This window comes from Ruditapes philippinarum, unplaced genomic scaffold (assembly GCF_026571515.1).
Source record: "Ruditapes philippinarum isolate M1 unplaced genomic scaffold, ASM2657151v2 ctg4402_1_1_1_1, whole genome shotgun sequence".
NCBI classification, from domain to species: domain Eukaryota; kingdom Metazoa; phylum Mollusca; class Bivalvia; order Venerida; family Veneridae; genus Ruditapes; species Ruditapes philippinarum.
This window is the reverse complement of record NW_026862654.1, coordinates 93,231-108,369: the sequence shown is the minus strand read 5'-3', so window position 1 is coordinate 108,369 and position 15,139 is coordinate 93,231. Positions and strand designations below refer to the sequence as shown.

The following is a 15,139-nucleotide window of genomic DNA, read 5'->3' as shown; positions in this document are numbered from 1 at the left end:
ATGAAAACTGACTATCATTATTTGAATGACTACCATTATTTGAAAGACTACCATGAGTTGACTTACTATAATGAGTTGAGTGACAACTGACTACCTTGATCAGAATAACAATGGGCTACTATAATTTGAATTATCTGCCACTTACTGCTATGGCTTTGATAACCTCGGATTATTTCATTGTGACAAAGTTACCTGTTGTTCAAGTTGTTAGAAATTCTAACCCAGGTTGAAATAAGACCACTGCATGCAGTCTTAACGCTCTTTGTTTAGGGTAAAAGCTACTGTATCAATAATCAATTTTGACAAAAATTCCAAGTTAAAAAGGGACATAACTCTAAAAAAATATACTTTCAGAATAATGCCTCTATGCAAGTGTTCCAAGTTTCATGTTGATAAAGGGCTACATTTAATTTTCATGGCTACGACAATAACACAGTGATCATAATAGCTCGCGTTTTTCTTCAAAACATTCAAGCTTAAAATGCAGGTTTTAAAAAGGAATATGTTGTTTTCCTCCACGTATAAAGCTGTAAGGAGTCACAAAAGTATTTTTGACTTACAGTCCAATCAAAATTAATATATATTTATACATACATGTAATTATAATCAAAGGACCCTGATGAAGGCTATTGAACAGCCATATAGTAAGTCATTAGAAAATGTGCTGAAACTTGACCATTTTGTTTCATTAGTTTTACATCTCTAAATAATAAACTGAAAATTGTTCTGATGTCATTTATTTTATTTATAAATTCACTCAAGTTCATTTGACAAGAAAGTTCCAATAAAGAATATTCTATTCCTATAGCTACCCCCTGACATTTGTAATGATTTAGCTAAAACAAAAAAAAATTTACAAGTCTAAAAATTGAACTTCTTATAAATCACTTGGTGATGTCATAAGTTTGATAAGTAGAGACACCATGTGGACATTCAGGCTGTTGCCTAGCAACATATATTTCTGTCTGTTTGTTAATCGATCTGGGAAACCTGAAAAAAGGAGAAAGAACCTTTAAGTATGATCAAAACCTTCATAATCAAGAACATATAATGAAATTAAATCAAGTGACTACTATGGCAAGGCAAATAGGTTAACCAAGTCTCTAACTCAGGTCAACAAGAGCCCGGTTTGAGCCGGGTGATGCTCCCCGAATAGGTTTTGGACACAGGAAAGTACACCTCTTGTAGTTTCAGAGTTATGTCCGTGGAAAAAGTTCAAAGTGCAATAATTCCAAAATTAGGCAAGGCTGTTCCAGTTTTTTGCACTGCACTTCTAATCAATGTGATCTATCAACTTACAAAGTTTCTTGATGATATCTCTTATGATTTTGAGTTATGTCCTGGACAATTCAAAAAGTAAAAATAAACAAAGGGCAATAACTCCAGAATTAGGCAAGGTAGAGTTTGGTTCTTGTGCACTGCACATCTACCCATTGAGATTTATCTACCTACAAAGTTTCATGTTGATATCTCTTATAGTTTTACAGCTATGTCCTGGACAAGATTTTTCTAAAAGGGGAGATTATTCAAAAATAAGGCTTAACAGAGTCATGGTTCTTTTGCACTGCACATCTATCCATTGAGATCTATTCACCTACAAAGTTTCATGTTGATATCTCTTATAGTTTTAGAGTTATGCCCCAGACAAGATTTTTCTACAAGGGAGATAATTCAAAATCTGGGCAAAATAGAGTTATGGTTCTTTGACACTGCACTCCCCCTCGATGCCCTCTACCACTGTATGAAGTTTCAACAAATTATCTCCAAGAGTTTTCTAGTTATGTTCCGGACAAAGTTCAAAGTATTAAAATAAACAAAGGGCAATAACTCCAAATTAGGATAAAAGAGTTATTGTCTTTATGCACTGCACATCTACGCATTGAGATCTATTCACCTACAAAAATTCATGTTGATATCTCTTATAGTTTTAGAATTATGCCCCGGACAAGATTTTTCTATAAAGGGGAGATAATTCAAAAACTGGGCAAAGTAGAGTTATGGTTTCTTTGACACTGCACTCCCCCTCAATGCCCTCTTCCACTGTATGAAGTTTACACAAATTATCTCCAAGGGTTTTTAAGTTATGTTCTGGACAAAGTTCAAAGTGTTAAAATTAACAAAGGGCAATAACTCCAAAATTAGAAAAAAAGAGTTATGGTTCTTGTGCACTGCACATTTACCAATTGAGGTCTGTTTACCTACAACGTTTCATGTTGCTATCTGTTATAGTTTTAGAGTTATGTCTCGGACAAGATTTTTCTAAATGGGGTGATAATTTAAAAACCGGGCAAAATAGAGTTATGGTTCTTTGACACTGCACTCCCCCTCGATGCCCTCTACCACTGTATGAAGTTTCAACAAATTATCTCCAAGGGTTTTCAAGTTATGCTCCGGACAAGACAACGGACGGACAGACGGACAGACGGACGGACGGACAGACGGACGGACGGACAGACGGACAGATGGACAAGGCGCCGACTATATGCTCCCCCGAAATTTTTCGGGGAGCATAAAAATATATCCCAGAACCTAGCTTTGGCATGATAAAAAGTATTTTTCCTACTTATTTCCTTGTTTTCATCTGAAATAAAACTGTTTATGTAAAACAATGGAAAAATATTATTTGTCATAACACTGTGAACTTCCATTGTTCAAACTAAATTATAGTCATGATATGTTTTATGTACTTTACATTTATTCATTTTTAAAAAATATTATGTACAATTTATAAAAAAATATATGCGTCTTGTTATAGGATATGATAATGTGTTGTATTAAAAGTATCACTGCCATGTAAAGTACATGGTTATCCATGTAAAGTACATGGTTATATAATACAGCATTGAGTTTCTATTTATAAAGGTTACATGCTTTACAATGAAGTCATTGATTTTTACAAGGGATGATCAAAATTCTTTTGTATACAAAGAAACTATGCAGTTAGTTTGTAAAATAAAAAGTAACTGGTTCTATATGAAGTAAGGTCCTGTACGTGACAGCTGTAATACTCAGAGAATCTTCCAAAGTCTGTTAAGATTGAATAAGAACTATCATAGTTAAATACTAGAATTCCATTTCTAACCAACAATTACATTGCATGTATGATAAGTCAAATATGATTTTCAGTTCTATAACTCTGTCAAATATTATAACTTCTCTGAACCAAAACTGGCTACATCACAAATGTCTGTTCTTGTTAATATAAAACTGAAATTTATAAATTTATTCTCAAGATTTTAATCCATTGTGCATTCTACATGACATTATGAAGACATTTTATTCATTTTGTATTCTCCATGAAGATCTTTATCCAATGTGTATTCTCCATGATGTCATGAAGTTCTTTGTCCATTGTGTATTCTACATGCAGTTCTTCATCCATTGTGTATTCTACATTAAGTCCTTTATCCATTGTGTATTCTACATGTAGTTCTTCATCCATTGTGAATTCTACATGAAGTTCTTCATCAATTTTGTATTCTACATGAAATCCTTCTACCATTTTGTATTCTTCATGAAATCTTCATCCATTGTGTATATTACATGAAGTTCTTTATCCAATGTGTACTCTCCATGATTACATAAAGTTCTTTAGTTTTTGATCCATTGTGAATTATCCATGAAGATTTTTATCTGTTTATCTATTTATTCTCCAGGGTGTCATTTGTTCTTTGTCCATCGTGTATTCTACATTAAGTTCTTCATCCATTGTGTATTCTACATGAAGTTCTTTACCCATTGTGTATTCTACATGGAGTTCTTAATCCATTGTGTATTCTACATGGAGTTCTTCATCCATTGTGTATTCTACATTAAGTTCTTCATCCATTGTGTATTCTACATTAAGTTCTTCATCCATTGTGTATTCTACATTAAGTTCTTCATCCATTGTGTATTCTAATTTCTACATGAAGTTTTTTTTTATACATTGAGTATTCTACATGAAGATCTTTATCCACTATGTATTCTCCAAGATGTCATGAAGTTCTTTGTCCATTGTGTTATCTACATTGAGTTCATCATCCATTGTGTATTCTGTATGAAGATCTTTATCCACTATGTATTCTCCAAGATGACATGAAGTTCTTTGTCCATTGTGTAATCTACATTGAGTTCATCATCCATTGTGTATTCTATATGAAGATCTTTATTCATTGTGTATTCTACTTGAAGCTTTTCATCCATTTTGTACCCTACATAAAGTTTTTCATCCATTGTGTATTTTACAAGCAGTTCTTCATCCATTGTGTACTTTATATGAAGTTTTTCATCCATGTTATGTATTTTACATGAAGTCATGAAGATTTTCATCCATTATGTATTTTCCATGTCATCATAAAGAACTGTATCCAATGTGCACTCTACATGAATATCTCTTTTTCCATTGTGTATTTTAATCACATCATGAAGATATTTTTCCATTGTGTATTACGCATAAAGATCTTATTGTATATTCAATAGAAAGTCAAGAAGATCTTTATTCACTGTACAATCTTCTTTGCTATACATGTATATTTCAATGTTTATAAGAGGAAAAATAATTCTATAACTCACTTGATTTTTAACAGTATCACTTATATCTCACCTTAATATTTCAATACTGAATTCAGTATCTCATTTAAATGCATATGATGTACACATGTAAATGTATCAACTGTAAATAACAAGATTATCTTACCAAACCACGCTGGAAAACATAATATATTCCCTATTTCCCTTGGTGTGAAATATCTTAGTTTGAGATTTCTCAACACTTGGTATTCTGTCTCCTTCCACTGGTCTTTATTTTGCTCCAAGATTGTTCTCTCTTTTAAGGCTGATGCTTTGTGTATATCCTGAAGAAACAAAAAATTGAATTACGCAAAAAAAAATGTTATGTGAATTTTTTTTTTTTTTTTTGGAAACTTGAACCTTGAGTTAAGGTCATTTAGAGGTCAAGGTCATATATCTGTATGTCAAAATGAAGCGGTTATTCCAAAAAGTGATTTATTGATTGAAGATATGTAAGCAACAGTAAAAGCTGTCCACATATGAGGTACCAAGACAAAAATAATTGTCCACTGATGGGGAGCCAAGACAAAAAATAATTAGCACTAAAATGATATCTGTATTGACTTGATATATTACAAAGTGTTTCTATATAATGGAATCATCTAATCACTTTATTTTGCCAGAATGACTGTCTTTAATTGCTAGTACTTTCACTGGCTCGCCTTATCTCTGGTCTAATGACAAATACTTGAGCTATGTTGCCTCACTCCAAATAGAATCTAATGTTGCAAGTTTTAGAGCTTAGAGAGGCTTTATACTCATAATGCAAATTGCATATCATTTCAAATGAATTGCCATATGCAAGTATTGGTTGAAAAACAAAACAAAACAAACAAACTTGTGCATGGTTCATTTGTAAGTGAAACCAACTTCCTAGCAAGCTTCCTCACACAAAAAAGTCGAAAGTCCCTGGAAAGATTCAAACCCAAAGTGGTGAGGGGCATGAGGTTCAAAACCAGCATCCTTAGCCACTTAACCAAGGGAGCTGTGTTTTTATAATAATGAACAAGAACCCTGAAAAGGCTAATTACAATATTGACCCTGATACATGTAACTTTTTGAAATATTCTCTTAAAAAGATTTACAAAAAAAGTAGTTTTAATGACAGTTTTGACTTGGCTGTATATAATATATTTTATATTAATTAATTATTAATGCTTTAATTACCTGTGTATCTGAAGTCATCATAATTAAGGAGCCTGCCCCATCAATATAGTGTCCATACCTGAATAAAAGAATTAATGAGCCGCGTCATGACAAAACCAACATAATGGGTTTGCCACCAGCATGGATCCAGACCAGCCTCCACATCCGCACAGTCTGATCAGGATCCATGATGTTCACTATCAGTTTCTCATCTTGTAATAGGGTTTGTAAGCGAACAGCTTGGACCCTGATCAGGCTCACGGATGCGCAGGCTGGTCTGGATCCATGCTGGTCGCAAACACACTATGTTGGTTTTGCCATGACGCGGCTCATTTTAACGCGGCTCATTTTAACCTGAGTTTAAATTATAGAGCTGTCGTCACTAAGTGCTTGATAGTGTAACAATAGACTTGTAGGAATTATAAAGTTTCAAAGAGCTGACAGAAACAGTAAAATTTTATACATAGAGGATATTCAAGTCTTTCTTTCTATAAAGACAGCATTATTTTTATTAAGAGGTATGAAAATAAACATTTCATGAGTAGCCACAAGAAATATGATAATTTTCATACCACAAGATGAAAATAAATCCTGTATTTATAGAAAAACCTTGAATTTTCTGTTTATCATATACTAGTACATTTTTCTTCTCTTTTTTTTGACATTTCAATTTGAAAGGCTTCCCCTTTAAATAAAGTATTGGCTGAATTTAGAAGAAAGAAGTCTGGCAAGACACCAGTGAAAATATGGAAAATACAGTGTGTTTCACTGCAGTTAAAAATTATTTTTTTTTACAGTGAAAATACAGAAATGAAAATGCATTTCATTTCATCAGTATTTCTCAATATTTCATTTATAATTATACATATATAATACTCAAATATATAATTACATATATAATACTCAAATGTATATGTTGATCATTGACAATTAGATCATGCTGAATACATGCTAGAGTTTTGGGTCTTTCTTGGAAATCATGCATTTTAAGTATAATATTAAGAAATGTAAAGTTTCATGATGTGAAAATGTTCAATGTTTGTGGTGAGAAAGCAAGCAAAACATTATATAAGAGTTTTCTTTGTTCATGTACACAAATGAGAAATCAAGTAAAACCTGTCTACATGTCTTGATCAGTGACAACAATTATGACAGAATATGTTCAGTGGTTAATGAGACATGACACACAAAGACATGACACATGAAGAAACATGAAGTAACACGACACATGAAGTAATATGACACATGAAGTAATGTGACACATGAAGACACAAGACATGACAAATGAAGTAATGACACATGAAGTAACATGACACATGAAGTAATATGACAAATGAAGTAATATGACACATGAAGACACAAGACATGACAAATGAATTCATGACACATGAAATAACATGCAAAATATTAACCACATGTTACAGTAATATCAATGCCAAAACTGGCAGGTAGTCATGCAGACATGACAAGTAAGTTTATAGTAGAGGCACAACATAAACACTTGTTACAGTAACACCATTGCCAACACTGACACCTAGGGTAGTGACAGACTATTCCAGGTTTAAATGATAATTTAAGACTTAAGATAACCAATCAATCATACCTCTTTGTAAAACAGCATGTCTTCTGTGAACACGGGTTTACTATATCCATCGACATGAATCTTTTCAAATCTTTCTCTAAAAGTTGATATTCCTCAAACAAGTTTTGTGTAAAATATCTATCTTCTAGAAAATTATACAGGTCTAAACAAGGCACGTAATCAGCCTGGTCGTCTGTCATTAACTGACGCAAGTTTTTTCCATAATTTTGCAGACAGTCTAAATTATCAGTTGAAAAGGTTTTTGTCTCTTTTGTTTCTTGGTCCAAAGTTTTCCTATCTGTTACATGTCCTTCAGATTCACCTTTTGGTGTAATACATTTGTCAGAATCATCACTCTGAAAATTATCTTTCTTTTCTTCTTCACTTGAAATATTACTACCTAATTCTTGTTTATGACGTTTATTGATAAAATTTGTACCACAGTCTGCATTTACTCTCTTGCAAGAATTTTGACCTGTAGAACCAGTCTCAGTTTGCACAGTACTGTTTTCAGCTTTCCTTCTACATGGGCAGCAATTATTTTCAGAATCTGTTGACAGTCTCAATGATTCAGACTTTAACTTGTATGTTAGCCAATCATTTGGACAATTAGGTAGCTTATCTTTTATCTGAAAAAAGAAGCCGAAACAACAGTTCAATGGACAGACATAAAGACATAATGAAAATAGTAAAATAGACAGACATAAAGACAAAAAATACAATTGAACACTGGAGAGACTCAAAGACAAACAGTAACAGTTTAATAAGAAGAGATAAAGACAAACAACAATAGAACAACAGACAGATATAAAGAGAAACAACAACAGAACAACAGACAGGCATAAATACAAACACTAGATCAACAGACATACATAAAGACAAACAACAATAGAACAACAGACAGACATAAAGACAGAAAACAATAGAACAACAGACAGAAATAAAGACAAACAACAATAGAACAACAGACATGCATAAAGACAAACAACAATAGAACAACAGACAGACATAAAGACAAACAACAATAGATAAACAGACAGACATAAAGACAAACAATAATAGATCAAAAGACAGACATAAAGACAAACAACAATAAATCAACAGACAGACATAAAGACAAACAACAGTAGAACAACAGACATAAAGACAGACAACAATAGAACAACAGATAGACAGACAACAATAGAACAACAGACAGAAAGAAAGACAAACAACAATAGAACAACAGGCATGCATAATAAAGACAAACAACAATAGAACAACAGACAGACATAAATACAAGCAACAATTGATCAACAGACAGACATAAAGACAAACAACAATAGATCAACAGATAGACATAAAGACAAACAACAATAGAACAACAGACAGACATAAAGACAAACAGCACTAGTAAACTGGATTCACAGAAAGTCAAACATACAATAGACAGTAAAACAATGGGCAGACATAAAGACAAACAACGAAAGTTGATTTGACAGTGAATATGAATCTACATTGTGATTGGCTAATAACTACTCATGCTGTAAGAAGGTCATTTAATACATTAATGTTCCTACATATATTTAATTGCCTTCTTTTCTATCCTATCGTAATACAGTATTCAGAAACAGAAAAATTTCCTTACATTTTTTAAATTTCAATCTAGGGTTTAAAACATAGGATAGACAGAAAGATTAACAACACATAAGTATAATACACAGACAGAAAGATAAACAGCTACAGTAAAATAGTGAAGACTATGTTTAACTGTGGACAGGCTGGGAAAATAATTTTTTTTCTATTGTTTCTCTTGGTCAGTTGTTTATTATTTTATGTATATAAAAGTAAAGCAGAAAATGAAAGCAGACTTGGTAAAGGATCACCAAATGTTGGTAGAATTTACTAGTAAATCTGTTGAACAGAACATCTGATTTCTATTAAGGGTACTTTCAAATAAAGAAAATCCAGGCAAGTATAACAGCAGGGTTGTCCCTCTTTAAGTCCTATAAAACAGTTAAAAAACATTACATTCTTGTTACAGTTATGATGTGACATCAATCTAATCTAGACAAACAAGAGCTGCCAGTGGGACAGTATGGCAGACTTTTCCCCGTGCATGATTGTAACACAAGTGCCTAGATTGTGTAGAATTTAAAGTTCAAAAAGGGCCATGACTCTGTCAAAAACTATGTTTGAGTTATGGGCCTTGAACAGTAACTCCTATTATTCCCTTAAACTACTATGAGAAGTTTCAACCCATTCCCTTTAGTAGTTTTGGAGATACCAACTTGCATGCAAAAACTTAACCAAAGTGTGACGCTGGTATAATGGCTCTCTCCATTGTTTGAAAAATTTAGCTAAAAAAGGAAAAAATATACCTACTTCTTCTGTTGGCTCAAAACAAAACTGTAATGGCTTCTTCTTTGCTATAAGGAAGTACCTTAACCTTGAATTAGGTATTCCAAACTGCAACGGTGTTAACAAAAATTCCTGAAAGTGAAAGCATAAATTTTCAAATGGAAATAAACATACAACTGAATGGTTAACAAATAATATGCCAATTTTCAAATAATATTTTTCAATAAAGAAGTTGCGAATGTTGGCAAATATTATTCTTAGATTTGTGTACAAGTAAAGACTTTGTTCCCAGATCAGCAACTGTATCATTATATCAATGCAGGACATCAAATTAATGAGAAAATGTTTGCCAACACTTTATCAAAAAGTACCAAATCATAAAATGCATACATATGATCCAATGTCCATCTTAAAAATTATCACTATTCCCCCTTTTGACAATTTATTATTCTAGTCAGATATATAATAATTTCTAACAGAAACAGTAACTCAGTATATATGGGCTTTTCTAAACTAACCCCCCCCCCAGTACAAACAAACTTTTATTGTTATAACTTGATGGTGCACTGCTGTTAACAATAGAGTAGCAAAATCTGTTGTGTTTATTTTCAAAGTTATACTTGTACAATTTTGTTTGTACTTCCAGATCAGCTAGGAAACCCAAAATATTCTTTATTTCGGAGAAAGTGTATATTTATGACCTTTCACTATCACAAGACTTGGTGGTATACATTTACAAACAATGTGGTATACTTGTCCAGCTTGATTCCCTACTTTAAACACTTTAAAAATAAAATCCCGAATTTACCTGAAATTTATAGTTGCACTGAGTGAGGGTCTGTATCAGCCTCATCCTGGATTCAGAGCTTTCAAATCCTTTCACATTCTCCACAAGTATGTACGATGGGCATTTGTCTGACCTGTCAATTATATAGAGGATATTACATGAAAGTAGGTGCAATACTGAATTTATTGAATGAGTTGAAAAAAATTATATTATGCGAGCCTCTGGCGAGAAAAATATTCTTTTATTCGACAAGTTCAAAATTCAAAAAGAACCCGCACCAAATAATTTCTATTTACACATACCCAAAATTAAATTTTTAAGTTAAAATTTTTAAATTTAAGAATCATTTTCATTGACGGCCTATATGTGAGCCTAATTAAGCGGGGTTTTGTTTTTTGTTTTAAAACCAAATGAGTCACAAAATATATGCACGGCCTGCCCAACCCTTTTTCAGAGTTTATAAATTCGGTATGTGATAAAAATGAAATTTTTCCACATATCAAAAACATGATAAAATTGTAATATCAAAAGGATACTTCATCATCTAACAAAATAAGAATTTAAAAAATTTAATTATTTCCTTACATGACCTCATCATATGATATGTCTGGTTTAGTTTATACAAATTATTTAGTTAATTGGGGTTTGGAGCTAAAGTTTTGAACACCAAAGTTTCTTGCTCAAAGGAACAACGGGTTGCCTAAACAGGTTTTACCCAGGGTCACAATTGTCATGGCCACTTAGCTCAAAAGGGAGAGCATCAGATTTTCCCAGGTTGCTGGTTTGTATTTTTTGCTGTTTTTAATGCTTCAGAGGGATCACTTTTTCCAGATATTGATCCTTGGGCACTTAGGTATAATATCTTCCTGAACAACTGATATCTGATATTAAGTCTAAAGGTCATTTGTCTCTTACAGCTGATTTCAGATAAGATGTGAAATAAGTAACCATTTACTTGTGGAGAAACTAGTAATTACTGGTGAGTGAAACAGGGAAGCCCATTAAATATATCCATTGCCAAGAACTAAAATGAGTTTAAATGAACATAAAAAGCAGAAAACAAATAAATACAAACATCAAGTGATTATCGCCCTTCATGTTTAAGAAATTGAACATATCAATAATTATAATAAGTGCAGCTTATTGATCATTATATTGTGAAGGGTGGTGAGCTGTGAAGCTATATCAGTAAAAGTTTGTATGAACTCAAGAATTAGTTTGGAAAAACCCACATATGCCAAGTTCTGGATATAATCTCATACCTTTCATAAACATTACTCAGGAACTTTAGAGACAATCACTCATACATTGCCTATTTGATCTTATTTCATGCAAACCTGATTCCGGCTATAATTATTTTTACCTTTTTGCTAAGTAATGTTAAACTTTCTTCAGTTTTATTTTAAAGAACAATAAATTATGATTATTACAATGCTGGACTTTCCTGAAATTTAAATGAACAGTCTTACTTTTTAAGTAGCTCCAAAATATGTAGAAATGATCTGGTCCGTACGTCTTTTGTGTCTTGCTGTTTTCCTACACGTGTGAACGGTTGGCAGGGAGGGCTCATCAAAATCATGTCAATGCCAAGGCTATCAAACTTTTGTTTAGTAAGAGTCTGCAATTAAACAAAATAAACGTAATGTGTAATATTATCTCAGTATGTTTAAAGCAGTATGCATCTAGATAAGTAAAACAATCCTCAGAATAATAAGAATTTGTAGCAGAGTTACCAACGTCCCTGCCTAAGGTAAGTTTTACATGAAGCTCAAAATTTATACCTTGATGGATGAGAAAGATATGAACCGGACAAAACATAATACCCTCCAACAATGTTGACCTTTAATCACAAAGTGCAACTTTGACCTTAGAGGTAGGGGTCTGGGCGTTGTGCATGACACATTGTCTTATCATAATAAAAATTTATGTCAAGTTATTTCAAATTCCTTTGATAAATGGCTCAGTGATAATGGACTGGACAAAAATGTGTGACGGACAGACAGACGGATGGAGCCCATTCTATATCTACCTTTTTCTTCAAAAAAGCGGGGAACAAAGTTAGAACAAGAAATGCTCATGGCTCATCTTATATCCATTGAAAAGAATTATAAAGTCATCATTAGAGGGACCAGGTGGGGGAATGTTTACTCCAAAGCTATCATAAAACTTTAGATTCCCTTCTGCAGGTACTGCCCTCTTTAAACTGAGAGAAACAGCAAGTTTAAATTATGTTATAACTAAAACAATAATGCACACTCATAACACTTAACACTCATAACTTGGAACATAGATATTTACATAATAAACAATACAAAAATGACCATGAAGCATATATACCTCTATTGCACTAGCATTAATGTCTACATTGGGGAAATTATGTCTATATACAAGATTGGCATTTGTGTTCACATCCATAGCCATTACCACTTTAAACTCTTTACCACTTTCTGCAAACATAAAAAAGTAATTTTAAATCATTATAATACCATGCTTTACCTGTGTAAGGGCTTGTGATTCTTTGAATTTGTAAATGTTTATAAAAACAACAAAAAACCCCCAAAAAACTGAGGGTTAGTATCAAAATCAGTATCAAATTATTAAAACCATCATTTTTATTCCTTGCCACACTAAATATCTTAAACCAAATTGTCCATCGTTCATTTGGGATAAAGCCGCTGATCATCTTTTGGGTGTTATTTTCATAATAGAAACAGACTGAAATTGAATAACAAACACTGCAGACAATGTACAGACAGAACAGATGTGCCAGCTGACCTTTCGAATGGTTTTGTATTTAGTAATAAGTACTTATCTTCAGGAAGATAAGTCAGCAAAAATATATGCCACTCTTATATGGCTGTCATTGAATATTGGGATATCGATATATCATAGAAATTCAATGATCAATACAATATTGAAATACAATTTAGAATATTGATGCAATTTAAAACCCAGTTCTTCATGTTGAAGATCTCATTCAGTTTGAACTCCTGCAGGTGTTGTTCAAAGTGCAACTGTCAAGTGTTTTGTTCAAATATAAAGACCATAAATTTGTATTCATTAATATCAAAATAACGGGAAAAAAAGAAAGATTCAACTAAAGTTCAATAATTTTGGGATATTCAGGGGCCATGACTTTGTTCAAATGCTCTGACATTAACTTGCTTGAAAATTAAGGGGAAGACTAAGACTTACAGAACCTGTACTAAAACTAAAAGAGTTTATTAAATTATGTCACAATAAAAGGTATGTTAGAGCACTTTAGTATGGGCCCAGGCTTTGGTTTGCCCAGCTGGGACTACACATGTATATTTAAAAGGAAATCAAATTAAAAACAATTAAAAAATATTATATACATTTCTAAACCTATCAGAGAAATTTTTTGTATCTGACATAGTTTCACTGTCATATTTTGCTGGGCGCCGTGATAATTTTTCAATGAAACTAAATGATAATAGGCGGGGTATTCCGATAACGTAACAATCGCAACTATTAAGCTCAATATTAGCGAGCTCAAAGAGCTGGCCCGAAGGGCCTGCTCACAAAGCGAGCTTTACGGTAACGCGAGTACCTGCTAGATAGTGATGGTTTTGAAAACTTTCGTCCGAAGTACTGAATTGACACATCGCAACTTTTCGAATTACAAGATAACGATAAAAACCGAGGTATTCTGATTGAAAACAGAAGCGTAGACTGGTGTCCTGCGCACTTATATGGGAACCATAATAGGACAGGGAACCAGAATAAACGGAAGCAGTGTATAAAATACCGAATGACAATTTTAAAACTGAAAATGTAAAATAAAAATTAACGATTATTTTATACTATTTCACGGTAAAAGAAAATCATGCTCTCTTCAAGGCGTTGCCTTTTTCATATTAATTGTTAAGGTGTTTCGAGTAAAAATGGAAGGTCTGCATGAATTAACACTTTTAAAACAGAAAATGTAAAGTAAACAATTATTTTAACCGACATCCTGTTTATACGGGGAAGTCAAAGACCGGGCCCGCGAAGCGGGTCCGGGCTTTGGCTTGCCCGGCTATAGACTACACGTGTATATTTAAAAGAAAATCAAATAAAAAACAATTAAAAAATATATAGAATTCTATACCTATCAATGAAATTTTCAGTGTCAGTTCTAGTCGGGCGCCGCCATTTACAATGTAACTCAATGATAATAGGCGGGGTATTCCGATAACGGAACAAATCTCAACTTTTCGGATAAATAATAATCGTCGAGTGTTCCGAGTGAAAACGGAAGCGGTGCATGTAATACCGAATGACACCTTTAAAACGGAAAGAATGAAAGGAATTTTTTAACGACTTCCCCGTTCATAGGCTTTGCCTAATTTCATATTAGTCTTTGCCATATTTTTCATATTAAAAGTATTCTCAATCTGTTAAAATAAGCATTCTTAATAAAAGAAAGTAAACAACTTAAATGCCATTTGAAGTCAAGCTCTATGAAGTAGGCACTAAAGGGGTGAGTTGGCGAATGTGGTGAAGGGCGAATCGTCAGTGGGTCGAATCATAACCGATCAACTAGTTTACCCATTCAAAAAAGACTGTTCAAATAAATAAGTATGAAGATATATCAGAAATATTGTATATTACCACAAAGCGCAAAGTGCATACCCCCAATACCACTGTAAAGTTCTAAAACTTTAATACGTGATATGGGCGCAGCCATTTTGGTTTCAATCGGGATTGTTCGGTCATGTCCCATATGCGCC

At 32.9% G+C, this 15,139-nt stretch overlaps 1 protein-coding gene across 1 annotated transcript; it reads right to left on the bottom strand.

The window, feature by feature from the left end:
* Positions 1-748: 748 nt before the first annotated feature.
* On the bottom strand, positions 749-15,135 carry LOC132719746 (tRNA (cytosine(38)-C(5))-methyltransferase-like). Its single transcript, XM_060703596.1, has 9 exons — positions 15,021-15,135; positions 12,744-12,853; positions 11,876-12,024; positions 10,428-10,539; positions 9,644-9,751; positions 7,301-7,908; positions 5,719-5,776; positions 4,679-4,835; positions 749-990 (listed from the first exon to the last, which is right to left on the bottom strand). The coding sequence occupies exons 1-9, from the start codon at positions 15,130-15,132 to the stop codon at positions 878-880; spliced, it is 1,527 nt and encodes a 508-aa protein (XP_060559579.1). The 5' UTR covers positions 15,133-15,135; the 3' UTR covers positions 749-877.
* Positions 15,136-15,139: the final 4 nt, after the last annotated feature.